General features: G+C 44.1%; 1 protein-coding gene across 1 annotated transcript in view; it reads left to right on the top strand.

Annotated features, from left to right (window-relative positions):
* Nucleotides 1-4101: 4101 nt before the first annotated feature.
* Nucleotides 4102-24404, top strand: part of LOC147438141 (uncharacterized) — a 36667-nt gene continuing 16364 nt past the window's right edge. Inside the window, exon 1 of the mRNA XM_086486068.1 lies at nucleotides 4102-4254. Coding sequence (XP_086342194.1) covers nucleotides 4171-4254 — 84 coding nt within the window. The 5' untranslated portion in view covers nucleotides 4102-4170. The remainder of the gene's footprint in view (nucleotides 4255-24404) is intronic.

The following is a 24404-nucleotide window of genomic DNA, read 5'->3' as shown; positions in this document are numbered from 1 at the left end:
GGGACGAGGGATGGCAATTTGGAGTGGAGTTCTCAATTGCCCATGAGAATCCCAAGAATCCTAGCATTTACTTATTGGGAAAGAGCTCACATAATTGTGGCTTGAACCTAGAGACGAAATGCCTTGCCTTAGGGACCTCACTTTTTGGTGAGTGCATCAAAGCACTTGCAAAGTTGCACTTGTCCTACGAACAAAGAACTTCAACTACACCTAAAGGTACTCGGGGAGGTCACATGAAAATAATGTAACCTATCACGTGAGTTCAACATAAGGGTATTTAAAGTTCTTGAAACTTACAGAAATATATATACATAAGGATGCTTTTTTTTTCAAATTTGGAAAAAACTTATAGGTTTTGAAACAAAAGGGTACAATATATTTCCTTACAAATTTTATAGATAAGGGGTTTTACAAACATGTCTTGAATGCACATGATATGGTAGTTTTACAAATATTGACACCCTCGAGTAAAGGTACAGGAAAGGTTTCTTAACTTTAGATTTTTACAGAGCTTTAAGAACAAGCCTAGCAAATGACCCACATCCTCAACTGTCGAACTGCACACAAAAGAAAGCGGAGCAAGGGCGCGCTGCCTGTTTGACTTTCATAGATTGGGGGAAGCAGATTGCAAGGTCTTTCGGACCCACCACGAGGATGGGTGGCCAGCCTCAACACTATTCAACACGGGATCTTGAATGAAGTGTAAGCGGTGGGATCTAAGGCGATGAAGTGAAGCACATTTCCGACGAAGCACGGACGCCGTCCGATTTGTCCTTGTTTACTTGTGATCTTGTCCAAGTTCACTTTATCAGATAGAAGCTTCACCTTGGGGACAAGCAAACCCACGCGGGCGCGTGGTTAGGGTGTCGGGCTGCCAACGAGGAGATCTTGGGTTCGAGTCACTAGCCGAGGGCGGGGGGGGGGGATGAACACAGGGGGGTGCGGATGAACACATTTAATTTTTTACTTGGTGAGCCCAAGGCTCTTTTTGCAATATTTGAACGCAGAAGCCACCACGTGGCATATAGATTTTAAACTTTTTTTAAACATGAAAAGCTCAATAAAAGAACACTCTGCCGTGAAAAGCTACGAAGTGAATGAAATAAGAAAAGCGCTCTGCGTTGCTCAATTGCTAAGGTTCCCCAGAAGAGCTTCGTCAGCAGGGTTCTCTGGCCACTCTTTGCAAGAGCGTGCGTGCGTGAGAGAGAGAGAGAGACTACCTGTGAGTGGCTGATCCAACTTGAACTGCGTTACTCATATTCAACAATCATGTGCCCTGATCGGCCATCCTTCATGTTCATGGAAATGATATGCAGCAGGTCCCGACTCCCCATGCCTAATTCTCAATTCTTTTCCGCCCAGCAAGCCGGGGAAAACCGGAAAGGAGCTGTATCGGAGACCTTAATTCAAACCCCAGTTATATTTCGCAGACCATCAAGCTAGAGGGTACTTCGGATGCTTGCCGACGTGATGAGCACTCTTAAAGATCATATATTTCGTGAGTGCAGCTACTGAAAGAGAAGATATCAGATTTCAATCGATGATCAGTTGGCCTAATCTGTTGGAGTCGAAACACCAAAATTCATTGCTTTCGCAGGCCCGTTCGGCACAATTTTCAGCTGGTGCTTTCCGGCTGTTGGTAATGCAGACGACAGAGTCCTGAAGTAATTAAGCCTGCGACTTCAATGCTAGCTGCTTGTGCTTTTAGCATGTGAGGGGATTAGTGGCAGACATTGTTGAATATTGCCACTAGTGCAAGTCAATATAGTCTGACGAGCCATTGGCTTCAGTCGCACTCCTCGTCTAGCTCTGTTCATAATATATAGCCTATCTGAAAATTTGATGAGGCAAGCATTTCGAAACGACCTGTAGACAAACAGAATATTTTTCTCATGATCGGCAATTCAACGCAGAATATGGTGTTCGCGGGAGTTGGTTAATGTGTAGCTCCAAGGAGATGTAGCAGCATTGTAGCGGAAGTTAAGTAGTTAGTCATGCAGCGGATGGACTCACGAAGGCAAGAATACATAATTGCTGACCGAAGTAGCTTACAACACGCGCGCGCGTGCACACACCAACACACACACACACACACACACACACACACACACACACACACACACACAGAGAGAGAGAGAGAGAGAGAGAGAGAGAGAGAGAGAGAGAGAGAGAGAGAGAGAGAGAGAGAGAGAGAGAGAGAGAGAGAGAGAGAGAGAGAGAGAGAGAGAGAATGTAATATTGATCAGAGGATGTAGCACATAAAGTTGCATCTACGTGTTTTGTGTATGGCAGGGAGGACATATATTCACAACACTACACATCCCAATTGCCAAAGTGCGACTTCAACTCGACAACACTGCAAGGTCCGTTATCTGCATCCAATTTCCCATGCGCATCCGTTTGCTTGGTGCAACACATAAACGCTACGGGGCAGGGCACGGCTTTCGTTTCTTATAAATTTTTGGAGAGACCACAGTGCCAACTCCCACCATACTTTTGTATGGCACCTCTGTATGACGTGCACTGTATACTTTGCACTTTTAGTCTGTGATGTTTCAGTGCAAGATGATATGTTTAACTATTCACATTGCTTTTTTGTAGCTTGACTCACATATCGACTTGTAGATTGGACAATCAAAAGGCAGCAATACAACATTGTAGGTCAGCAAAGCACTTCATTTATTGTTGCACTTCATTCATGCTTTATCTATTTGCTTGTTTTAGAATTTTTTGAATTACTTCCTCTGCTTCGGTTTATTTGGATCTCGTTTTCAAAACTATATACTCGATGTTGATCAACATCTACACATGTTAGTTACACATGCAACTCTTTGTATACGACTGCTAGCCAATGCATGTGATGTATTACAGTAGTGAATGCATGTGGTGTATCACAGTAGTGAATTCACCTGTGCATCTTTCTTTAGCTCTAAATAATTGATACCATACTAGGTGTCTAACTAATTGATGACATACTATATATGTCCTTGTTTCTTCCATATTAGGTGTCTGCTAAAAGATTTCACTCCAAGAGTCAATAAGCTAGAGAGCAAATTACTGCCAACTTGAAACTAGCTTACCGTCCATATGCTAGGTACAGTCATGGTTTGAAAGTTACTGCATTGTATAAAGATTGGAACATGCAATGTGATATCTTTGCTCACAATCTAGAAATGTCCATCGTACATATATAGTGATAATCGAGGTCAACAAAAAAATAGAAAAGACACTCCTCCTGCCCTCACTTTTGCATTATTGTTGCGCGCTTTGCCATCAAAGGTGCAACATCAAGACTTAGCATCATTGCATCTACAATCCATTACCAATTCAAGATACCAACCATGAATCAATAGTATGCCCTCTCTATTCATGAGACCGATGAGCAGTAATTGGACATAAAAGAGACAAATATTATAATTATAGACGAGCTATCCATGTTAACCTAAACGACTTTTGACCTTATCGTAAGACAAAAGCAGTACATTGACAAATCCCTTCAACAAGAAATGTGTTCTCATGTTCGGTGATCTTATCCAACTATCCTCAGTTTGTAGTCACGCACAGGAGCTTTGTAACACGTGTAATATCATAAACTCGGTCCAATGGCTACATGTAACTTTGTACAAGATGTCATGTTCTATCATACATGCAACGAACCCTAAATTCCTTCATTCCATTATTCTTGAAAGAAAACAAGCAGTAGATGAGATCAGTTGCAGCTTGGGTGCATGTATTATAAATGAATTGCATGTGCATAACTACTCGCAAAAAGTATTATAGGATTTTTCAAATGTTTATCCCTTTCACGCATTGGCACCTTGTCAAATTAGTCATGGTCTTGTTCCCTGTAGTGCTAGATGCTAAATGTCAATTTGCATATGTCATGTTATATAGCGAGGCCCACCAAGCAAGACTAGTTTTTCTCCGTCCATCCTCCTCGAGATCCCCCTTGCCCGCCGGCAACCGTTGTTCCCAGTGCCTTGGGTTCATTAAGACCCCGAGTTAGAGAGTGCTAGGGGGTGGCCGGGTGCTTTTGCAGCGGAAAAAGCGGGCTCGCATTTTATGCTTTTCTAGAAAAGCGCCTACGATTCCGTTCACACGTCATAATTGACAAAAAAAATAGTTGGCTGCCGCTTTTTCGCGCGCTCTCTCCTCTCGTGCTGGTATCTCATGATTGCGCTGATGCCGATTCGAAGATTCTACGCGCATTGCTGGTGCTGCGGATTCTGGTCGCACTGCTGGTGCTGCGGTCTTGTAAGTTTTTCCAGCTTCTCTCTCTCTCTCTCTCTCTCTCTCTCTCTCTCTCTCTCTCTGTGTGTGTGTGTGTGTGTGTTTGTGTGTGAAGCTGAGTATGCCAGTTTCTCTTTCATCAGCATGCAATTTTTTGGAAGAGGGAGTCGTAGGAAGCTGAGAACTTATATAGCTTTGTAAAGGACACGGTTTCGCTTGGATACCCTTTATCTTTGTTTTTAGAGAGAGAGAGAGAGAGAGAGAGAGAGAGAGAGAGAGAGAGAGAGAGAGAGAGGCTGATTCACTAGAGCCTCATAAGGCTCAAATGTACATTGTTGTACCTTCTTGTAGTTTTGATAGAGATCAGATCTTCAGCGAGGAGAACTTTCCACCTCTGGGACCTGATAAAAATAGCCAGTTAGAATTTGAGAACAAAGACAGTTAGTACCGACGATAAATTTCGAGCGCTGCCACCTATGTGGCAGTAGCCATTGCCATTAAAAAGAGTGCCATGTAGGGCACTAGCGCTCGAAATTTAACCGCAGGTGACAGTTAGAACTTGAGAACAAAGAAATACTCGGCTGTGTCTAGATTTTGGACTCTAGGTGATGTGGCACACCTTAGAGTCAGCCAAATGTCATGCTTAGCAACCGGTCAAGCCGGTTGCCAGTCATTTTCGGTGCCTTAGAATTTTTCAAGGTAGGGCAGATGTTTAAACCAAAAGGGTATGTTTAAACCAAAAAGGTGTTTGAGCAGGGGAGGGTTTGAACACACGTCCACACGATTAAACTCTAGAGCCTAACCACCACACTATCAGCGCTGGATTCTCAAACCCCACTTGCAATCAGCTATAGATTTTAAACTACAGAAAAGGTTCGCCCACGTGGAAGGGAGGAGGGGGGGGGGGGGGGGGTCTTTACGTGTACGGGCGCCCCGGTCACCGGTTGCGCCACGTATGCAGAGAGTCAGATTATTAGGACCAGCCGAAATACTTATGATATGTAAAATTTTTATGGATTCCACTTTGTGGGGGTTATCATATTTTGTTTATTTATCTTGTGGACCATGCCTTATGAATAGACGACAAACAACTCGCAGGGGTTTGGTGGGCAAATATTGGGATCGCTCAATCATGATTCTTCATTCTGATTCATGAGGAACGGACCACCGTACTTTTAACTATGATGGTCGCTTAAGGTTTATAGAACCCCTCTCCTCTTTTGTCACACTCCTGCTTCTTGAGGTGCCGTCTATTATCCAGCCCGTCAGGATCGCTGTCTGTGCCCGGAGAAGGTTGCTTGCGCGACCTTGCCTCCCACACAAGCCATCCTGCTCTTGGTGCCGCGAAGTCCTCCGCAGTTGTTTGGACTCCCTCTATTGGTGTAGCTGCTTCGTCGGTGCTCTTCTTGTTTTAGGTTTGTTTCCTCTTTGCTCCTTTTTTGTTTCTTTTTTTCTCTTCTTTCCTCGTTTCAACTTTCTTGGTTGTTCTTGATTGTATCTTTCAGTGTGCGTGTACGCGCGGGCATCCGCAAATGCATGCCCTTCAAGTTTATTGTACTTGTTCTTTCCTTTGTTTCCTCTTTGCTCCTTTTCTGTTTCTTTCTTTCTCTTCTTTCCTCGTTTCAACTTTCTTGGTTGTTCTTGATTGTATCTTTTAGTGTGTGTGTGTGCGCGCGCGCATCTGTGGATGCATGCCCTTCGAGTTTATTGTTCTTGTTCTTTCCTTTAGGTTGCTTTTATTTATTGTTTTTGTTTGTTTGTTTTTATCCTCTTTTGGGTGAGCTTTTTGGGGGTTTTGTTGTTTTGGCTTCACTTGCTGTTGTGACTTGCTGGTTGTGGCTTGTTTGGTGGTCAATAAGCTACTCTTCTCTGTCCTTGCTCTCTCAAGACTCTTCATACGGTTTCCACTTGGATGCAATTTTCAAAGCCTCTTACACTGTCTCTTTGGAGTTCTTTCTTCAGCTATGGTCTCAGCTATGGTCTTTAAGAGCGACCTTCAACGAGTGGACTGCTCGCTTTGTTACCCACCTTGTGCCATCCTGTTGAAGTCTAGTGGTGATGTAAGTTGCCTCTTCACACTCACCTTCGTCCCTAATTGCTCTCTCCCTTCTGTTCCTCCATTACCTTTTGCTATTAAATTTTACCAATTGGCGGGCTTTGCCCGACACCGAGCTTCTCATAGCTGCTCACTGTCATATTCATCACTTGTGGCTTTTGGTGGCTCTGGTTCTTGATTTACAGTTGTTGAATGGGCTTTTGGTCGAAGTGCCTATCTCTCAGAGGCTACTACCATCCTCTCTCCATTTAGCTTTCCAAGGCACTTATCACTCTATTTAACCTTGCCTTCAGTCTTTTCCGTTTGGCCATGTGCCTAGTTGTATCTTGTTTTACATTTTTTCGTTTGATGCCTACGGGCGTGCTATGTAGACAGTGATGCCGACCATCAGTGCTACCAGATCTGCTCTGGTGGTTCACTAAGGGCCCCCAAATCTGAACCCCATAGAGCATAGGTGAAGCCACTAGAGTGTCAAAAAGCCACAGCTTTGTTCAAGGTTCCTGAAAATGAATCTGCGAACAAATCTTCTCCAGTCCTCCCAAGGTTGCATAAGCTCTCGTCAATCTAGTCTCTGCTACTCTCCTCAATGAAAACTCCGGTCCACTGAAGACTACCCCAAGATAGGTGTATGCATTTGTATACTCCACTCCTGGCCATATGTAAAAGTGGGTGGTTACCTCTTGACCCACTGTGGTGTGGTGTTAAACACCATAACCTTGGTTTTTCCTAGGTTAACAGACAATCCACTATCGTAGGCAAATGTGGACAAAGCATCTAAATGACGCTGCATCCCCTCCGGGGAGTCGAAAATCAACACTATCATCAACATATAATAATAGTGGGATCCATGTCCCTGCCAACTGTACTCCTCTATCACCATCCCTCTTAATGTAGTTAGCAACCTCATCCACATACATGCCAAATAGTGTAGGAGACAGCGGGCAACCCTGTTTCACCTCAATGGTGGAGTGAACCAAATCAAAAATCCCCTCTGGAGCGCGTACATGCCCCACTACTGACTTGTATAGAGACATGATCCCCCATATTAACTCTTTGGGTACCCTCGTCTCCTGCAGTCTGCGCATCAATCTAGCTCTGGGCATTGTATCGAAGGCTTTGCGGAAGTCCACACAGCAACAATAGAGGCGTCTCCCAAGTGATCTCCCCTCTTATATATATATATATATATATATATATATATATATATATATATATATATATAGAGAGAGAGAGAGAGAGAGAGAGAGAGAGAGAGAGAGAGAGAGAGAGAGAGAGAGAGAGAGAGAGAGAGAGAGAGAGTCTCCTGAACCAATCGACCTTGGCAATTTATAATTGAGTGTGTAATACAATGGAGGCAAGGGGTTGCATATATACCAACCTTAGTTAATTGCCCTTCCGAGATATTGACAAATAAGTAAAATAAATACCTAAAAAGCCAAAATAGATACTGGGACTACATTGGGCAGTTCACTTAAGTTCACTTGGGTGGTGGAAATACGTAATGCATAGCTTGGAAGGTAGTTCCTTGTCCATATACACCAATATTTGGAGGCTCAAAGGTGGCTGGCTGAATTGATATGGCCTGAGCAATTGGCGTTTTAGCCACCTGTTCATGGACAGAAAAGGTTTGCCTTGGAGCCTCAAGTGACTCTCAACATGGGAATGCTCCCGCTCTTGGTGGAGCTTGGAGAAACTCCATAGACCTGGGATTCTGCACCAACCTGGGTACATTCACAGCAGCTACCAAATGTTTCTTGAACGCATCCTCATCTAGTTGCCCACTCATTATCCCTTGAGCTTGTGGTGCATTCACATCAGTAAAATTTATAGACAGTGGTGGCTGTGAACTTTTGTCAACCTCAAACACTGTAGGAATAGCCTGTCTGTCCAGTGAAGAGGAACCCTCTTCTCTAGTGCCATTCATCTTGTCAGCCATAGTGGAATTCCAAGTACCTGTGCTTTGTGTCTTCGCCCAAAACAGACCAAGGCTCACTTCTTGAGGAAAAAGTGATATTGTCCCAGTGACGGAACCATGAAATCATCCTGTAGCCTTACTATAGGGTAGTATACATTGTCTTTCACCCGATTCTAAACCGTCTAACTTTCCCTGTACTTTACGACACAAAGTAACTTCACAAATAAACCTATAAATGGAATCACCACTTCAAAACAGTTCACGACTTGGTAGCTAGAGCACTCCCAAGTAGACGACGATACCCTGTAGGCTCCAAAGACTGGCGTTCCTTTCGGTATTTCTTTGTTCAATTGCAAATAAATGACCCGAACACTTTCATCTAACTCTCACTAAGCTACCCGAACACGTCAAGGGCTGTAATTGTTGCAGGTTTTCAATTTCGACAGCATAACGACGCCAAAATCCTTGTAGGTCAAAAGTGCACGTGTAGGACAATTTCCCTTGCACTTTAGAAGCTTTCCGGTGAGCTGCAGGTCAATTTCAGCATGCTGTAATTTCCTGTTTTGGTTAATCTCAAGCCTTGTATAAGCCCCCCAAGGCTTTCTTGAGGCTCCCTTGGTGTTATCTTGCATGTCACGTGCACATCTAACCTTATGTGCATGTGGACAAGCTATCTCAGGTCTAGGGTTTAGGTTAGCATAGGAAGTGTTCTAGCACCTTTGTGAGCCTGTGCGCAGGCCGTGCATGTCTAGGCACTTAGAGTAGTTGCATATCCTCTAATTGCACACCCAATACAACCCAGCATATGCATTGTCCAAGTAGAAGGTCAAAATCCTGACCAGTTTTGGGACAGAACATTTTACAGAGGATTGGGCATTTTATTTATTTAATTTTACTGATTTCCAGGTCGTGGGCTGTAGGAGTAACTGTTCGACCCAGCATTCAACAGCTATATAAGGAGACAAGGGGCGCCCATTTCTAGCAGAAGAAGCAGCCGAAGAAGCTCAGGTGACTTACAATGCGACTTCTCAGCAAGACCGACAGAAGACTCTAGCGTTGTCAGCCAACAAAAGCAGCCAGTGTTTTTGGAAGTGTTTTTTGCAACAGATGCCCCTAGCGTTTTCTCCAGCAGCTGATCAGCCTGGCGTTTTCAGTTACAGATTAAGCCTAGTGTTTTGCAGATTCCCCATGTTAGATCAACCAAGACCATTAGCGTTTTTAGTTTTCAGCACTTAGCCTTTGCAGATCTAGCCCCTAGCCTCGCAAATCTCACCTACCCGCAGCAGATCCTCGCCGAACCATTGAGTCAACCAGCGTTTATAGTTTCAGCCGGCTATTTTCAGATTTCAGCATCTGCGTTTTCAGCGCATCGTCGTCGAGTCGTCGTCAGTGGTATCCTCGCCGACACGGTGTCAGTATTCAGCAGAGTGTCGACGGTTTGCAGATTTCAGCATTTCAGTCCTAGCGTTTTCAGTTTTCAGCCCGTCCTTGTCGTCATCATCATTGTCGTCGACATTGTCGGCAAGTCCATTGCATTTAGACCATTGTACCAGATTTGTGCAATCTATAGCATAGACCTCTCCTGCCATAGAGAGGGGGGCCCATGGAGAGAACCGTTTGATGTCGTATTCTTCTCTCTCTCTTTCTCTTAGTCTCAGCACCTTCATTCACAGTATCATTCACTTTGTTTGTGATCATTGCATCTTTCTCTAAAGGAATAGAGGGCTCTCCCTTCCGTAAGTAAAAGGAACCCTCGAGCACAGTTCGGAGCACTCATCTTGAGCAATATCAACATTCACTTCCGCTGCACCTTACATTGGTATCAAAGCTTTTGACAGTGTTCTGTATCACTCAAGGAAAGAACCACAAGATTTGTTTATTTTTTTCTTGTTGCAGTCGCACGTAACCCAAGTCCACTTGGGCGTGTCGATTTCTAATCGTGTTTTTGAAGAGTGACAGGTAAGCCAAGAAAGAAGGGCTTGTCCAGCCTCCCCTTGTTCCTCTTTTCACTCATTGAGAGCGGAGCGTGCACTTAGCAGCTGGCCAATCGACGTGAGGTGGGAAAAAGTAACTTTGTTGTGAGCGCAAGGCTGCCAAGGGGTTCGCCCGCAGGGAAGAGTCGAGCTCGGGTAAGAGAAAAGCCTTCTCAAACACCGATTGCAAGCTAAAGAACTCAAGAACCTCAAGAACTCAAGAACTTTAAGAACCCAAGAACTTAAGTACCCAAGAACTTAAGTACCCAAGATCTCAATGTATGGTTATTACCCGAAGCGGAATAGTTACTTTGCGTGAAGGTGAGGAGAGTGGAGTTGGTGACGAAGAAGGCTGATGGTTATATTGTCTTGTGGGTGACAACCATGGGTCTATACCTTGCACTTTCCTTTAAGGGTGAATCTGGGCTTATCCTGGATTCATCTAGGTATATATATATAAGTTCCCCACTAGGAGGATTTTTTCCTGATCCTCCCCCACGCCATGGGTTGCACCAAATCCTATGGAGGTTTTGATCAAGTCGATGATGGACACGATGCTACAACAAGAGGCGCAATGCATAGCAGCTGACGAAAGGCGAGCGGCTATGGAGTTAGAGTGTGAAGCGCAAAGAGACCAACGCATGCAAGAATTGGTCCTACAGGTACTCACCTCGAAATCCGAGCCAACCAGAGATGTGGGCAGTTCATTAGGTGGCACAAGCAGAGATGCGGACTCCAACAATCCAGTCGCTGAGAAGTTGACGTTCAGTAAGTATGACGGTAAGATGAATGCTAATGTTATTCATTCTTGGTTGCATCAATTTAATGCTTACTTTGCGACAACTAAGAAAACACGGAATAGCAAGGTTTTGACGGCAGTCATGTATCTTGCCAGTGATGCCATTAATTGGTATCAAGCGTGGCAATAGGCACAGTTGGCCGCACATCTAGAGGAAGCCGAAGAAGGCGTGCCCCTTTCTTTCAATTGGGCCGACTTTCAAGACAAGCTCAAGGCGCGGTTTATGCCACTTTAGTACCTAGCGCGGTTGAAAGACGAATGGCATAGTCTCAAGCAAAATGGTATGCCAGTTATGTCTTTCTCTAAGCGTGTTTTGCAGCAAAGAGGCATTCCTTTTCGGGTTGGACGAGTATATCAAGTTTGATGTTGAAGTACTCGACCTTGTGGATCTCAACAAGGCGGTAGCGATTGCTCTCGCATAGGAGATGAAGCATAACAAAGGAAAGCCTAAGGAAAACAAGTCTTCTTACAGTACCTCTTAGACTCTCAGAACCCAGAGAACGATAAGAACGGTAAGCATGGTAACTCTTCTAGCCCATCTTTCTCTAAGCCTTCAGAAAAGAACTCTCAAAATGAATCTAAGGGTAAAGCTAAAACACCTGCTAAACCTAAGATAACCCCAGATGAAAAAGCTGCACAAGGAATTATAGGAGAATACATAACATCAAAAGAACAAGTCATTTATGCTAAGGAAGGTCGATGTTATCAGTGTCACTTCAAGGGTCATATAAAGAAGACATGTCCTAATAACGCATCCTCACGACCCACATAACCCACATCCTCTGTTAATGCCATAAATGAGAACACTAGCGTGTCCCAAGTTTCTCATGATCATCTAGTTGATGAGTCTCTCATGAAGTGTTATGGTCATGTGAATGGTCAACGCATTGCGATCTTGTTTGATTCTGGTAGTATGCATGATGTGATTGGTGACTCTCTTGTAGAAAGAGCCCGCTTGGAAGTTAGCCAGACAACTCCTCTCGAGGTGTCGGGCTTCGCTCCTAGTATGGACTCTCATTACACGAGAGTGCCTTGATGTGTTATTTACTGTTCAGCAAGCTTCCTTCCGTAGAAAATTTGTCGTGTCTCCTCTCTCAGAATGTGATATGATTTTAGGCATTCGATGGTTTTGTGAGCATAACCCTCTCATTGATTGGGCAAACAATACGCTCACTCTAAATGCCAAAAGTGACTCTCCCATTATCATTCGTGGTGAGGAGGGTCTTCATTCTTTACCTCTCATTTATAATGTGCAGGCGAAGCTTGAAAGAAACGTGAGAAGGAGACTCTCTCAGTCCTTTCTTCTCTGAAGCATGAAACACATTTTTTGCATGATAGAGATGTGATTGTTTGCAAGGATGATGGTTTAGATGATGATTTTTCTAGTGAAGCTAACCTCATTGTAGATACGATCAGTCATGAAGGACCGATCTTGGCTCTCGAGTCGAGGTCCAAAGAAATCACTCAGGAAGTATTGTGTGTACGCATGATTAGTCAACACGCATTGTTCGAATTTCTCATTCGTGACGGTTTCTGTATTTTCGTCACCGTCTTTATGTGTTCCCTTTTCACAGGCATACTGTATTGTACGGTGCACATGATTCACTCACGGATGAGCACGGATGTATGCGGATCACTCTAGAAAAGGAAAAAAGTTTGCATTCAAGGAGTTCATATTGTTTTCCGATTGTCCGTTTTGTCAATCGCTTTTACATGTCTATTCCGTGGCATGACATAGTCTCAGAAAGAGCACGAGCAAGGTTGTCCATCAAACATCGGCATTTTCGTTGTGATTTGCCACACTTGATAGGTTTAGGTCGAAAGGTCAAGATTCGATCCCACTTTTTGCATGTGTTTGGCGAACGGTTTGGCACTCCGTCACTTTGTTCATTTGCATTGCATGCACAGTCTCTTAGGAAGAATAGTATTTTTCTAGTTACTCTACATGGAATGGGTATGTTTATGGTTTTGTGTTTGCAATGGTTGTATGAATTTTCCTCCTCAGAGATTCTTGATGAAGGTGGAACCACGACCATAGACGCAATTGGAGCATAAAGCAGATTAGTAAACTCGAGATCTGGACACTGTTTTTGCCAAGGAACGCGAGGCTCTTGAGAAGTCCCAAGTACGGCATAAGAAGGCAGCAGAAGCATCGACGCGACTTGCAGTTGAAGGAGAATGATTGGGTGCTTTTATGGTTTGAGAAGGCACGCCTAAAGAAACGAAAGAGTAAGGAGCGGCTTTTTCCAAAGCTAAGTATACGATACTATGGCCCTTTTCAGATTCAAGAAAAGATCAATGATGTATCCCTCGAATTGAAGTTGCTAGATACTTGGAAGATTCACAATGCATTTCATGTGAGTCTGTTGAAACCTTTCAAAGGTGAGGTGCCAGTTGACAGGGAGCTTGAGGAGCAACGTGAAGTGGAAAAGGACCGAGGAGATTCTCGTACAAGAACAAATACTGGCTCACAAGGAAAGGAAAGTGAAAGGTAACGTGATACAATGGTTCTTAGTTAAGTTCAAGAACTATCCGGCATTGGGTGCGAAGTGGATGGAGGAGGACCTAGCAGATACTCCTCAGATATTGGAACTTTACCTTGAGGCTTTTGGACTAGCTTCGAGTACTCCAAGAGTTCTCGGAGATCAGTATGTTGTTGAATCAGGTGCAGCCGGGACTGCACAAGAGGGGAGTTACTCCGCTCCTTTGTCACAGATTACCTAGATGGAATCAAGTCACTGACTTCCTTTGTGATTTCAGGGATACTAATGGGCTGACAGTATTCTGCTGTACGACTTTATGCAAGTACTTCGAAATGGGAACTTTTGAAATGAATTTATTATATGTGCTCTCTCATGTGAGTAGTGTTTGAGTGTATGTTTGAAAGACGGAATGACTGTAGCATTTTAGTCTTGTTCTCTGGAGAGATGAGATGGACATGATAGTAACAAGATTTAATCAATCAAGACATCTGCGAGGGATCAGTGAAAAACTTGTGGATGTGATTGCTAAATACATGCCAATAGATCATGATTCTCATCCAAGATCTAGACGGGGGTAGTGATGTGAATGTGATTTGAATATTCAGTGACTGTCATCTTTGTGCGAGTGTTGGATTTGTGTTGTCTAGTGCGTCAGTACTTAGAGTCAGTGTTTACTTAACTAGTTTCTGGCTTATGTCGGTTTTGCAAGCGCAATTGAGGGTGATTACAATTCTTTCAAGAGTGGGGTATGTCACAAAGTGATTGCGTGGCATGTCCGACCGGACAAACCCTAGTAAAACTGCAGATTCATTATCATAAGTTGTTCCAACTTATGGGGTCTTGTCCGCTGGGCCCAGGGGACACTAGAGCATTAGAATAAAGCAAGGACCCAATTTTACGTGGACTCTTGATGTGGCACAACGTACGGATTTCTGTAAATTGCAGGGAATTGTTGACGTGGCATAGCATCCGGATTTTCGCAAATTGCGCTGCAATTTCCGATGGCAGCTTTTCGTGCTAGAGAGGTGGGACCGGATGCTTTTGGGACTAGCAACTTTTCATGTAATCGCTTTTAGAATGCCATGGATGATGGGCCTATAAAAGAATTGTGAGGGCCTCTCTCCCTCAAAATGGCTTGGGAGCATTGCGGAGAGAAGAGGACCCTTGGACATTGTACTGTACCAAGCATTAATATAACAAGAAATATCGAAAGGGGCTCCAGACTTTGGGGCTGGCGCGAAACTTCACCGTGTTGTGTCGTCTCTCTCTGTTTTGTTCCAGTCTGTTAAGTTGTTTTTTAGTTTCTCTCACGTGTGTTGCATCAGATTCTCAACTTGGGGTAACAAGTCTATTACAATTGGCCTATAGGTTGCTCTTCTACTGCCGTGTGTCTACTTTGGTCCTTTTGGTTAATTCCTAGTACCCACTAAACCTATAAAGTCCTGTCGAGGGGCCTAAATGACTTTTAACTGAGCCTAGCCACTTCTTTACTAGTGGCCCAACCATCTTGTGGCTGCCTGGCGTGTACTCTTATGGGTAAAACTCTCGGCCAACGGCCGTTTCACAGTGGCCATACAATGTTCGGGCATTTGTCCTAAAAATTAAATAAAAATCAAAGGAAGGAAACCAGCAAATAAAGTTAGTGGTTGCCACAGTCTCGTGACATAAAGACTCGTGCCCCTTTCGGTATTTATGCTCGCAAAGTATATGAGACTCTGCGTCCAGATGCTCCCAGAGAGTGACCCTAGGGGAACTTATGAACAGTACAAGGGATGCCCAAAAGCAGAGCTCAAAAGCAACAGATCCCAAAAACACTTATCTCCAAAAGCTCTAGTCCCCAAAAGCCACGCGTAAAAACTGAAAAATCTACCGACACAAATTACGAAAATCCTTATAGCCTACTACGTTAGCACTACAACGCAATATCCGGAACTTCTGTACAGCCTGCCACGTCAACATTATGTACTGCCCTGCCAATTTAGCAATCAACGCGATTTAGGGGACTCTCTTCTAGAGATTAAGATTTTTTGGTTTTTAGGGTTTTAGGCCCCTCGGCCAAGTTCTTTAAGTTGCTGGGTTAGGATTTATGAATCTTAACCCCCTTTTAGGCCACTCGGCCACAACTTCTTCAAAGGTTCAGTTTCTCTTGTCCACTCAAACCATTTCTCTTCCAGTTGAGCACGCCACACCATCACTTTGTGACACCATCACACTCGCCTCATTATACTACTACTACTGCTACTTCTGATACAATATATAAACCTTCTTCCAAGAAGAGAACGCATACTACTTCCCTACATAACACTAAGGAGAAGCTCAATTTAAGAAGGATAACCGCCAGCGTTACCACAAGATGTAGGTTTCTAAATTTGGTGACAAGGATGCCAAGTTTGACAATTACACATAGGACGGAGACATTCTAGAGTTGCACCCAATCAACCAAAAGATTTCAAGGATGGGGAACTACAATAAAATTTTTCACTTTTTCTAGAATGAAAGATAAGAAGAAAGCCTTGTAGTTCGTGCAACAGTTTGACAACACCTATGCCTTTGGGAACTACACAGAAGAATCAAAGATCTCTTTTGAGCGGGATTTCTCAAAGATAATGCTATGCAATGGTGGAGTTCAATAGGTACCCAGCCGTATGCTTCAAGGACTTGGCACGCTTTCAAGAATATTTTTGCCCGAAGCTACATGACCTTTCTGTTCGAAGTACAACTCCTGGCAAAATGGGGTAACTTGAAAATTCTTGCCATGGAAACCATGGAAGACTACAAGCAAAGGTTCCTGGATGTTTACCTTTTAGTGTTTTTCTTTGGTTTCCCTGAGAGACCAATTCGAGCTCCATACAATCGGGCTGCCATCACCAGTAAAGAAATATTGTCTATCTAAACAAGTATCTACTATTCAAGAACTCATGGACCATGCTGCGGTTTGTTACAAACTCATGAAAGGAAAATTGGAATTTGTTACAGTAGCGCAAGTGTCACAAACGGGAGCCCACACGAATAATCAATGAGCTGAAAATAAATAAAATATTGACCAAAAGAAACGAGAGAGAAGATCGACACGGTATTGCGGATGAGAAGATGGCCTGGTCCATTCCTTATTCAGGGAGAATCTTTTTACAATCACAAAAACCAGAGAAAACCCCTTCGTTCTAGATCTTAGACTCGATGGTCGTTTCCAAGAGATGAGCTTTCAATTCCTTTCTCGTCTGTACTCAGAGCGTAAAGCTTCGTAGACTGTTCTGAATTTTCCAGAATCCCCCAGCATAGGCCGAAGCCTCCTTGCTCTTCCGTAATGGAGTACCTCAAAAAGCACAAACACAAAAAGCAACAACTCGTAGAGCGTATTCACAAGCTTCACTTGTCGTTCCAAGTACGGAAAAGCGACCTCCATACGCTAATTTCTAGCGATCGCTCGTAGTTTCCTGGCGACAGAGTCTCCTTCAGATACGCTGACAAAATTGGGTCAAATGAGGGCATTAGGGTGTTTATATAGGCTTCGGACTGCGGCAGGAATAGCTGGAAGGCGAGAGAGAGGGCTGGCAACAGCTTTAGAGAGAGAAGAGAGATCACTGGCTGCCTAGTTGTTTTTAGCAGATGTGGGGGCGCCTCCTCTTGGGCATGCTTTAAAAAAAAAAAAGTAGTGTGAACGTGTTTAAAAACTCAATAAAAACTCAGCGAGCTGAAAAGTGATGCTCCACAACACTCCCCAGGGGTCCCTGGATGCAAACCTCATGCACATATGCAATGTAGACATAGATTTCCTCATGGGAAAGCATTTGCTTTCCCGGCAAGCACTTAAAAATATACTGCTTTTTAGAAAAAGCTTCTTAGAATCCATTCCTATTCTTGTATTTGCGTCTTTATGCGTAATCCTTTATTCACCTCGGATTTTCTCGCAGACCAATGAAACATTCCCAATCCAATTCTCCCATCACCCATCATGTGATGCATCGGGGATACCCATTTTTCGGTCTCTCTCAAACTTACGAGACAACTCCTTCACGATGCTTAATGTCAGCCATCAGATGACACATCAGAGTTGTCCGTTCCTGATGGCGTTTATCAGTTCCAATATATCTACCATATCTAACTTTAACTGTCACGTGACACATCCCAACCCTATGTGTCCGTGGACAAACTATACCACAGCAGCGTTCAGTCAGTTCAGTCAAGTCTAGATTAGCAGTGATCTGGCACTTTTGTGAGTCTATTCGTAGACCATGCATGCCCAGTCACTTAGCATAGATGCATATCCTCCGGTTGCACACAGCATGATCATCGGAATTCCCATCAGAATCCATTAGCATCAGTTACGGGAATTTTCCAGTGCATTTAGCCTATTTTCCTATTTATTAGTTATTTTCACTTATTAATTTTAAGCGACTTTCCAACAAAAGTAGGTAGGGCAATTTTGCTAAGTTAATATATAAGCAAACCCAAGTTAGCACTTTCTGGCAGAAGAGGCAGCAGGAGCTTCCCGCTCAACAGGCAACTTCTCAGCAGTATCCCCCTCAGCATCAAGATCCATCACCATCCATCTTCCCCCATCTGGCGTTTCCTCTACAGCAGTCAGCTATCGCCATTAGGACCAGTGCTTGGCGTTTTTGGATTCAAGCAATTCAGCCAATCAGCGTTTTGCTCACAAATAGCCTGGCCTATGCAGCGTTTTTACTAACGCTAGGCCTTTACATCAGAGTAGCCCATTTTAGCCCTGCCTTACCAGCGTTTTCAGCATCAGATAGGCTTGTCCCTTCAGCGTTTTTGTCAAGCAACACTAACGCTACAACACCTGCAGCCTCAGCGTTTTTACAGCAGAGATTGCAGCCCTTTACAGACGCAGATTCAGCATATAGAATAGTAGCAGATCAGCCCCCATTTAGTTGCAGAAGTCCCTCCCAAGTTTAGCCAAGAAAACTTAGCTAAAACAGTCATTATCAGCCACCGAAACAGTCCCCGAATTCAGTGATTAGAAGCCTACAGATTCCAGCCATTGAGTCGTCATCGTCATCACCGTCGTCGCCATCGGCATAGTCCCGTTGCATTCGCATTGTACACCTTTGTGCAATCAAAGTAGACCACTCTCGCTGACGAGAGTGGGGCCTTCGGAGGAGGGTTTTACAACCTCTCGGTGTCGTATCTCTTCTCTCTCCTTCTCTCAGTCTCATTCACTTGCACGTACAATATCCACTCACTTTGTTCGTGATCACAACATTCTCCATAAGACGGAAAGCTCTCTCTTTCCCTAAAGAACTAAAAGGAACTTTGAGCAATAAAGATCACTAATCTTGAGAAAATACAACATTCATTCCGCTGCACCTTACATTGGTATCAGAGCTTTGGAAGTGTTCTGCATTACTCAAGGAAAGAACCACAAGATTTTTTTTTTTGCTTGTTGCGATCGCACGAACCCAAGTTTACTTTGGCGTGCCGATTCCTAATCGTGTTTTGTTGAAGAGTGACAGGAATCCCAAGAAAGAAGGGCTTGTCCAGCCTCCCCTTGTGTCTCTTTTCACTCATTGAGAGCGGACCGTGCACTTAGCGGCCGGCCAATCGACGTGAGGTGGGAAAAAGCAACCTTGGTGTGAGCGCAAGGCTGCCAAGGGGTGCGCCCGCAGAAAAGGGTAGAACTCGGGTGAAGAGAAGATCTTTCTCCAACGCGATTTGCAAGCGAAAGAAAACCTCAAGAACCCCAAGAACCCAAGACCCTCAAGACTCAAGAACCTCAAGAACCAAAGATTCTCACGAATCAAGGACCTCAAGACCCTCAAGAACCCAAGTTCCTCGCGAGCTTAAGACCCCAAGATCATAGTGCATGGTCGTCACCCGAAGCGGCATGGATACTTCGCATTCAGGTGATGAGCATGAGAGAGGCGATGAAGGATTCTCCCCACAGGAGATTTTTCCAACCTTCCCCCTTTGCCATCTACGCCAGACTCTATGGAGACAATGATGAAGCAGATGATGGCAATGATGGATAGACAAGAAGACAAGCGCCTTGCTTTAGAATGCGAGCGCGATGCAAGAAAAGAAAGAAAAGAGCTCAGGAAGGAAGAAGCGGCAGCACGAAACGTAGCATTGAAGGCCGATCGTGCCGCTCATAGATTGGCTTTGGAGACCGAGCGTGAAGCTCGACGAGAGCTACGCACTCAAGAATTGATTGCCCAAGTCCTAGCCTCGAAGACTAAACCACCCAAAGATCGTGGAAGTTCGTCAGGTGGCGCAAGCCACGACGCGGATTTCAACCATCCAGTTACAGAAAAGTTGATTTTCAGTAAGTATGACGGTAAGATGAATGCTACAGTTATTCATTCTTGGTTCCATCAATTTAATGTTTATTTTGCGACAACTAAGAAGACAAGCAATAGCAAAGTTTTGACAGCAGCTATGTACCTTGCCGGTGATGCCATTAATTGGTACCACGCATGGCAAGAGGCACAGCTAGCCGCACACGTAGAGGCAGCCGACGATTTCACGCCCCTCTCTTTTAGTTGGGCTGATTTTCAAGACAAGCTCAAGGCGCGGTTTATGCCACCTCAGTACCTCGCACGATTGAAGGACGATTGGCGCGCTCTCAAGCAAAATGGTATGTCGGTTATGTCTTTTTCTAATCGTGTTTTGCAGCTAGGTACCCAACTACGCATGTCGGATGAAGAGCGCAAAGAGGCTTTTCTCTTTGGATTGGACGAGTATATCAAGTACGATGTCGAGGTACTCGATCCAATCGATCTCAACAAGGCGGTAGCGATTGCTCTCGCACAGGAGATGAAGCACAACATGGGAAAGCCTAAGGAGAACAAGACTTCCACAAGTACCTTGCAGACTCCTCAGAACGGTAAGAATGGTAAGCATGATAACTCTTCTCACCAATCTTCCAACAGTATCTCATCAAAGAATTCTTCCAATGAATCTAAGGGTAAGGCTAACACAACTGCTAAACCTAAGCTTACTCTAGATGAAAAGGTAGCACAAGGAATTGTAGGAGGTTACATCACTTCGGAAGAACAAAGCACTTATTCTAAAGAAGGTCGTTGTTTTTATTGTCACATTAAGGGTCACATAAAACGAACATGTCCTAAGCTTGAATCGAATGAATCTAAAGAACCCACAGCACCCACTACATCTGTCAATGCAATGAATGATAACACGATTGTGCCCAAAGTTTCTCAGGACCCTCCCATTGATGATTCACTCATTAAATGTTATGGTCGTACCTCAGGGCACCGTTTTGTCATATTGTTTGACCCAGGTAGTATGCATGATGTGATCAGTTTCTCTCTTGTTGAGAAAGCCCGCCTCGAAGTTAGTTCGAGATCTCCTATCGAGGTCTCTGACTTTCGTCCAGGTATGGACGCTCTCATCATCGAGGAATGCCTTGATGTGTTGTTTGCAATCCAACAGGCTGCCTTCACTAGAAGATTTGTTGTTTCTCCTCTCTCAGGATGTGATATGATTTTAGGCATTAAGTGGTTTCGTGAGACTGATGCTGTCATAAAATTTGCGGCTAACACTGTAACTCTCAATGGTGACAGTGATTCTCCTATTGTCTTTCACGAAGTGGATACTTCTCCTTCTCCATCTCTCATTGCTAATATGCAAGACAAGATTGAAAGGATTCGGGATAAGGAGATTCTCTCAGTCTCTCTTTCTCCATAGCATGACACACAAGATTTGCATGATTGTGTGAAGCAGGATGATGATTTGATTGACCATGATTTGCATGATGATTTGGATGACAATGACAAGCATGATGATTTGCATGATCAAGATGTGACTTCTCACAAGCATGATGAGTTGCATGAAGATGAAGTGATTGTTTACAAGGATGATGTGTTAGTTGATGCTTTTTCTAGCGAAGCTAACCTCGTTGTAGATTCGATCAATCACCAAGAATCGATCTTGGCTTTCGAGTCGAGGTCCACAGATCCCCACAAGACGATTCTATAGACACCGAAGAAGCGATCTTGGCTCTCGAGCCTTGGTCCAAAGAGCCCTTACAGGAAGTATTATGTGTTCGCCTGATTGATACGCACGCATTGTTCGAGTGTTTCATTCGTGAAGGTTTCCTGTATTTTAGTCAGCATCGTTATGTGATCCCTTTTACTAGGCATGACATATTGTATGTTGAGCACGTTTCTCTCATGGATGAGCATGAATGTATGCGGATTGTTCATGAAAAGTTGAAAAGTTTGTATGCCAAGAAGTCTCATTCCATGTTTCTTCCTCGGCATGACACGGTTTCCGAACGAGCACATGATTGTATGAGCACCAAGCATGGGCATTTCCACTGTGATTTGCCACAGTTGATTGATTTCGATCAAACAGAAAAGATTCGATCGCATTGTTTGCATGTGTTTGATGAACGGGTTGTCACTCCGTCTCTATGTTCATCTACATTGCATACACAGTCTTTAGAGAAGACACGATTTTTTTCCTTCACTTTACATGGAATAGGTATGTTCATGGTTTTGTGTTGGAGATGGTTTCAGGAATTTTCAGCCATGGAGATTCTTGAAGACGAAAGAAGCAGGACTCTACACGAAGATGACGCAAGAAAGGAGATTCAAAATACTTTGTGTCGCTTTCGGCGTGGCCCAAAGAAGCAAGCATTGCAGACATTTATGAAGTTCAAGTACCGCACGACCCACACATCAGAGTGGGCCGGTGAAGAGTCCCTTCCAGGATTCCGGATGCTGTTGGCGATCTCCCTCGACGCCATACAGTTCGGTACCAGTACCTCACTTTGAAAAGGAGGGGATGTCACGTGACACATCCCAACCCTATGTGTCCATGGACAAACTATACCATAGCAGGGTTCAGTCAGTTCAGTCAAGTCTAGATTAGCAGTGATCTGGCACTTTTGTGAGTCTATTCGTAGACCGTGCATGCCCGGTCACTTAGCATAGATGCATATCCTCCTGTTGCACACAGCATGATCATCGGAATTCCCATCAGAATCCATTAGCATCAGTTAGGGTAATTTTCCAGTGCATTTAGCCTATTTTTCTATTTATTGGTTATTTTCACTCATTAATTTTAAGTGACTTTCCAACAAAATTAGGTAGGGCAATTTTGCTAAGTTAATATATAAGCAAACCCAAGTTAGCAGTTTCTGGCAGAAGAGGCAACAGGAGCTTCCCGTTCAACAGGCAACTTCTCAGCAGTACCCCCCCTCAGCATCAAGATCCATCACCATCCATCTTCCCCCATCTGGCGTTTCCTCTACAACAGTCAGCTATCGCCATCAGGACCAGTGCTTGGCGTTTTTGGACTCAAGAAATTCAGCCAGTCAGCGTTTTGCTCACAAATAGCCTGGCCTATGCAGCGTTTTTACTAATGCTAGGCCTTTGCATCAGAGTAGCCCATTTCAGCTCTGCCTTACCAGTGTTTTCAGCATCAGATAGGCTTGTCCCTTCAACGTTTTTGTCAAGCAATACTAACGCTAGAACACCTGCAGCCTCAGCGTTTTTACAGCGGAGATTTCAGCCCATGCAATGCATTGTGAATCCTCCAAGTATCTGGCAGTTTCAATCAGAAGGAGACATCATTTATCTTTTCAGTACTCTGGAAAGGTTCGTAGTATCACATACTAGGCTTTGGAAAAAGCCTCTCCTTTCCCTTTTTCTTTCTTAGGCATGCCTTCTCAAAAGTAAGAGCACCCAATCATCCTCCTTCAATTTCAAGTCGCGACGATGGCGATCCGCTGCCTTTTTCTGTCGTTCTTGAGACTCCTGCAAAGTCTCGCGAACCTTGGCAAAAGCCGTATCCAAATCTCGCGAATATTCATCCGCTTCAAATATCTAATCTTTCGTGCTCAGGAAGGATGGAACCTTCGCAGCACTTTCAACAATCTCACATGGCGTCTTCCCCGTCGAAGAGTGTATCGTGTTACTGTAGGCAAATTCCACCAAAGGTAGGTTCTTTTCCCATTGAGTCTGCTGATCCGAGATACAAGACTTCAATAAACCTAAAATCACTGAATTGGCAATCTCAAATTGCCCGTCAGTCTGCAAGTGGAACGATGACGAGAACTGCAACCGCGTGCCAATGTTCTCCCAAATTGCCTTCCAAAAAGAACTCATAAATCTGGGGTCTCTGTCGGAGACAATCATCTCATACGTGCCATGTAATCGGAAAATCATCGTGATCATTCTGTGTTCTTGGGAGATAAAAAATGAAATCCATTGCAATACTTTCCCAGGGGTGGGTGGGTATGGGTAAAGGCTGTAACAATCCCTTTGCCTTATGCCTGTCAAACTTGACCTCTGGCATACCAAGCAAGTGCGCACAAACTCTTCCACATCCTTCTTGAGTCTCCGCCAAAAGAAATATCTCTCTACCCCTTTCATGGTGGTAGCAATGCCGCGGTGACCCGTAAAAGGTGGACAGTGGCATTCGGTCATAACCTTTTCCCTCAACGGCTGTGTAACGCACAACATAGTCTTTTTCATCAAGTAGCCTTCCCGAAGGGAGTATCCAGCTACTTTCTCCCCATCCCGTATCCGTGTGAAAATATCTGCAAAATCTGTATCTGTGGCATACTAATCAACCATATCCTCGAAGCTCCTATGATGTATCGCGGAAATAGCCAGAACCAACAGTTTCCGAGACAAAGCATCTGCCACCACATTCTTCTGTCCCTGCACATGGACAATCTGGAAGTGGAACTGTGACAAGATGTTCACCCACCGCATCTGCTTTTCCAAAAGCTGCTTTTGTGACAAGAAGTAGCGCAAACTCTGATGGTCTGTAAAGACAGTAAAATCCGCTCCGAGTAGGTAATGCCGCCACTGAGTAAGAGCGTGGAGAAAAAAAAATCTTGGCGTTCTTTTCTTCAGGTCAAAACATATTCAACCTTTATCCATCGTTCAGTTCTCCCAAAAGAATGAGTAAGAAAACTGAAGTTCATCAAGTACAATCTCTAAGCCCTTCATTTATC

This window comes from Adiantum capillus-veneris, chromosome 17 (assembly GCF_014529385.1).
Source record: "Adiantum capillus-veneris isolate H3 chromosome 17, ASM1452938v2, whole genome shotgun sequence".
Classification (NCBI taxonomy): domain Eukaryota; kingdom Viridiplantae; phylum Streptophyta; class Polypodiopsida; order Polypodiales; family Pteridaceae; genus Adiantum; species Adiantum capillus-veneris.
This window is presented reverse-complemented; position numbering and strand designations above follow the sequence as displayed.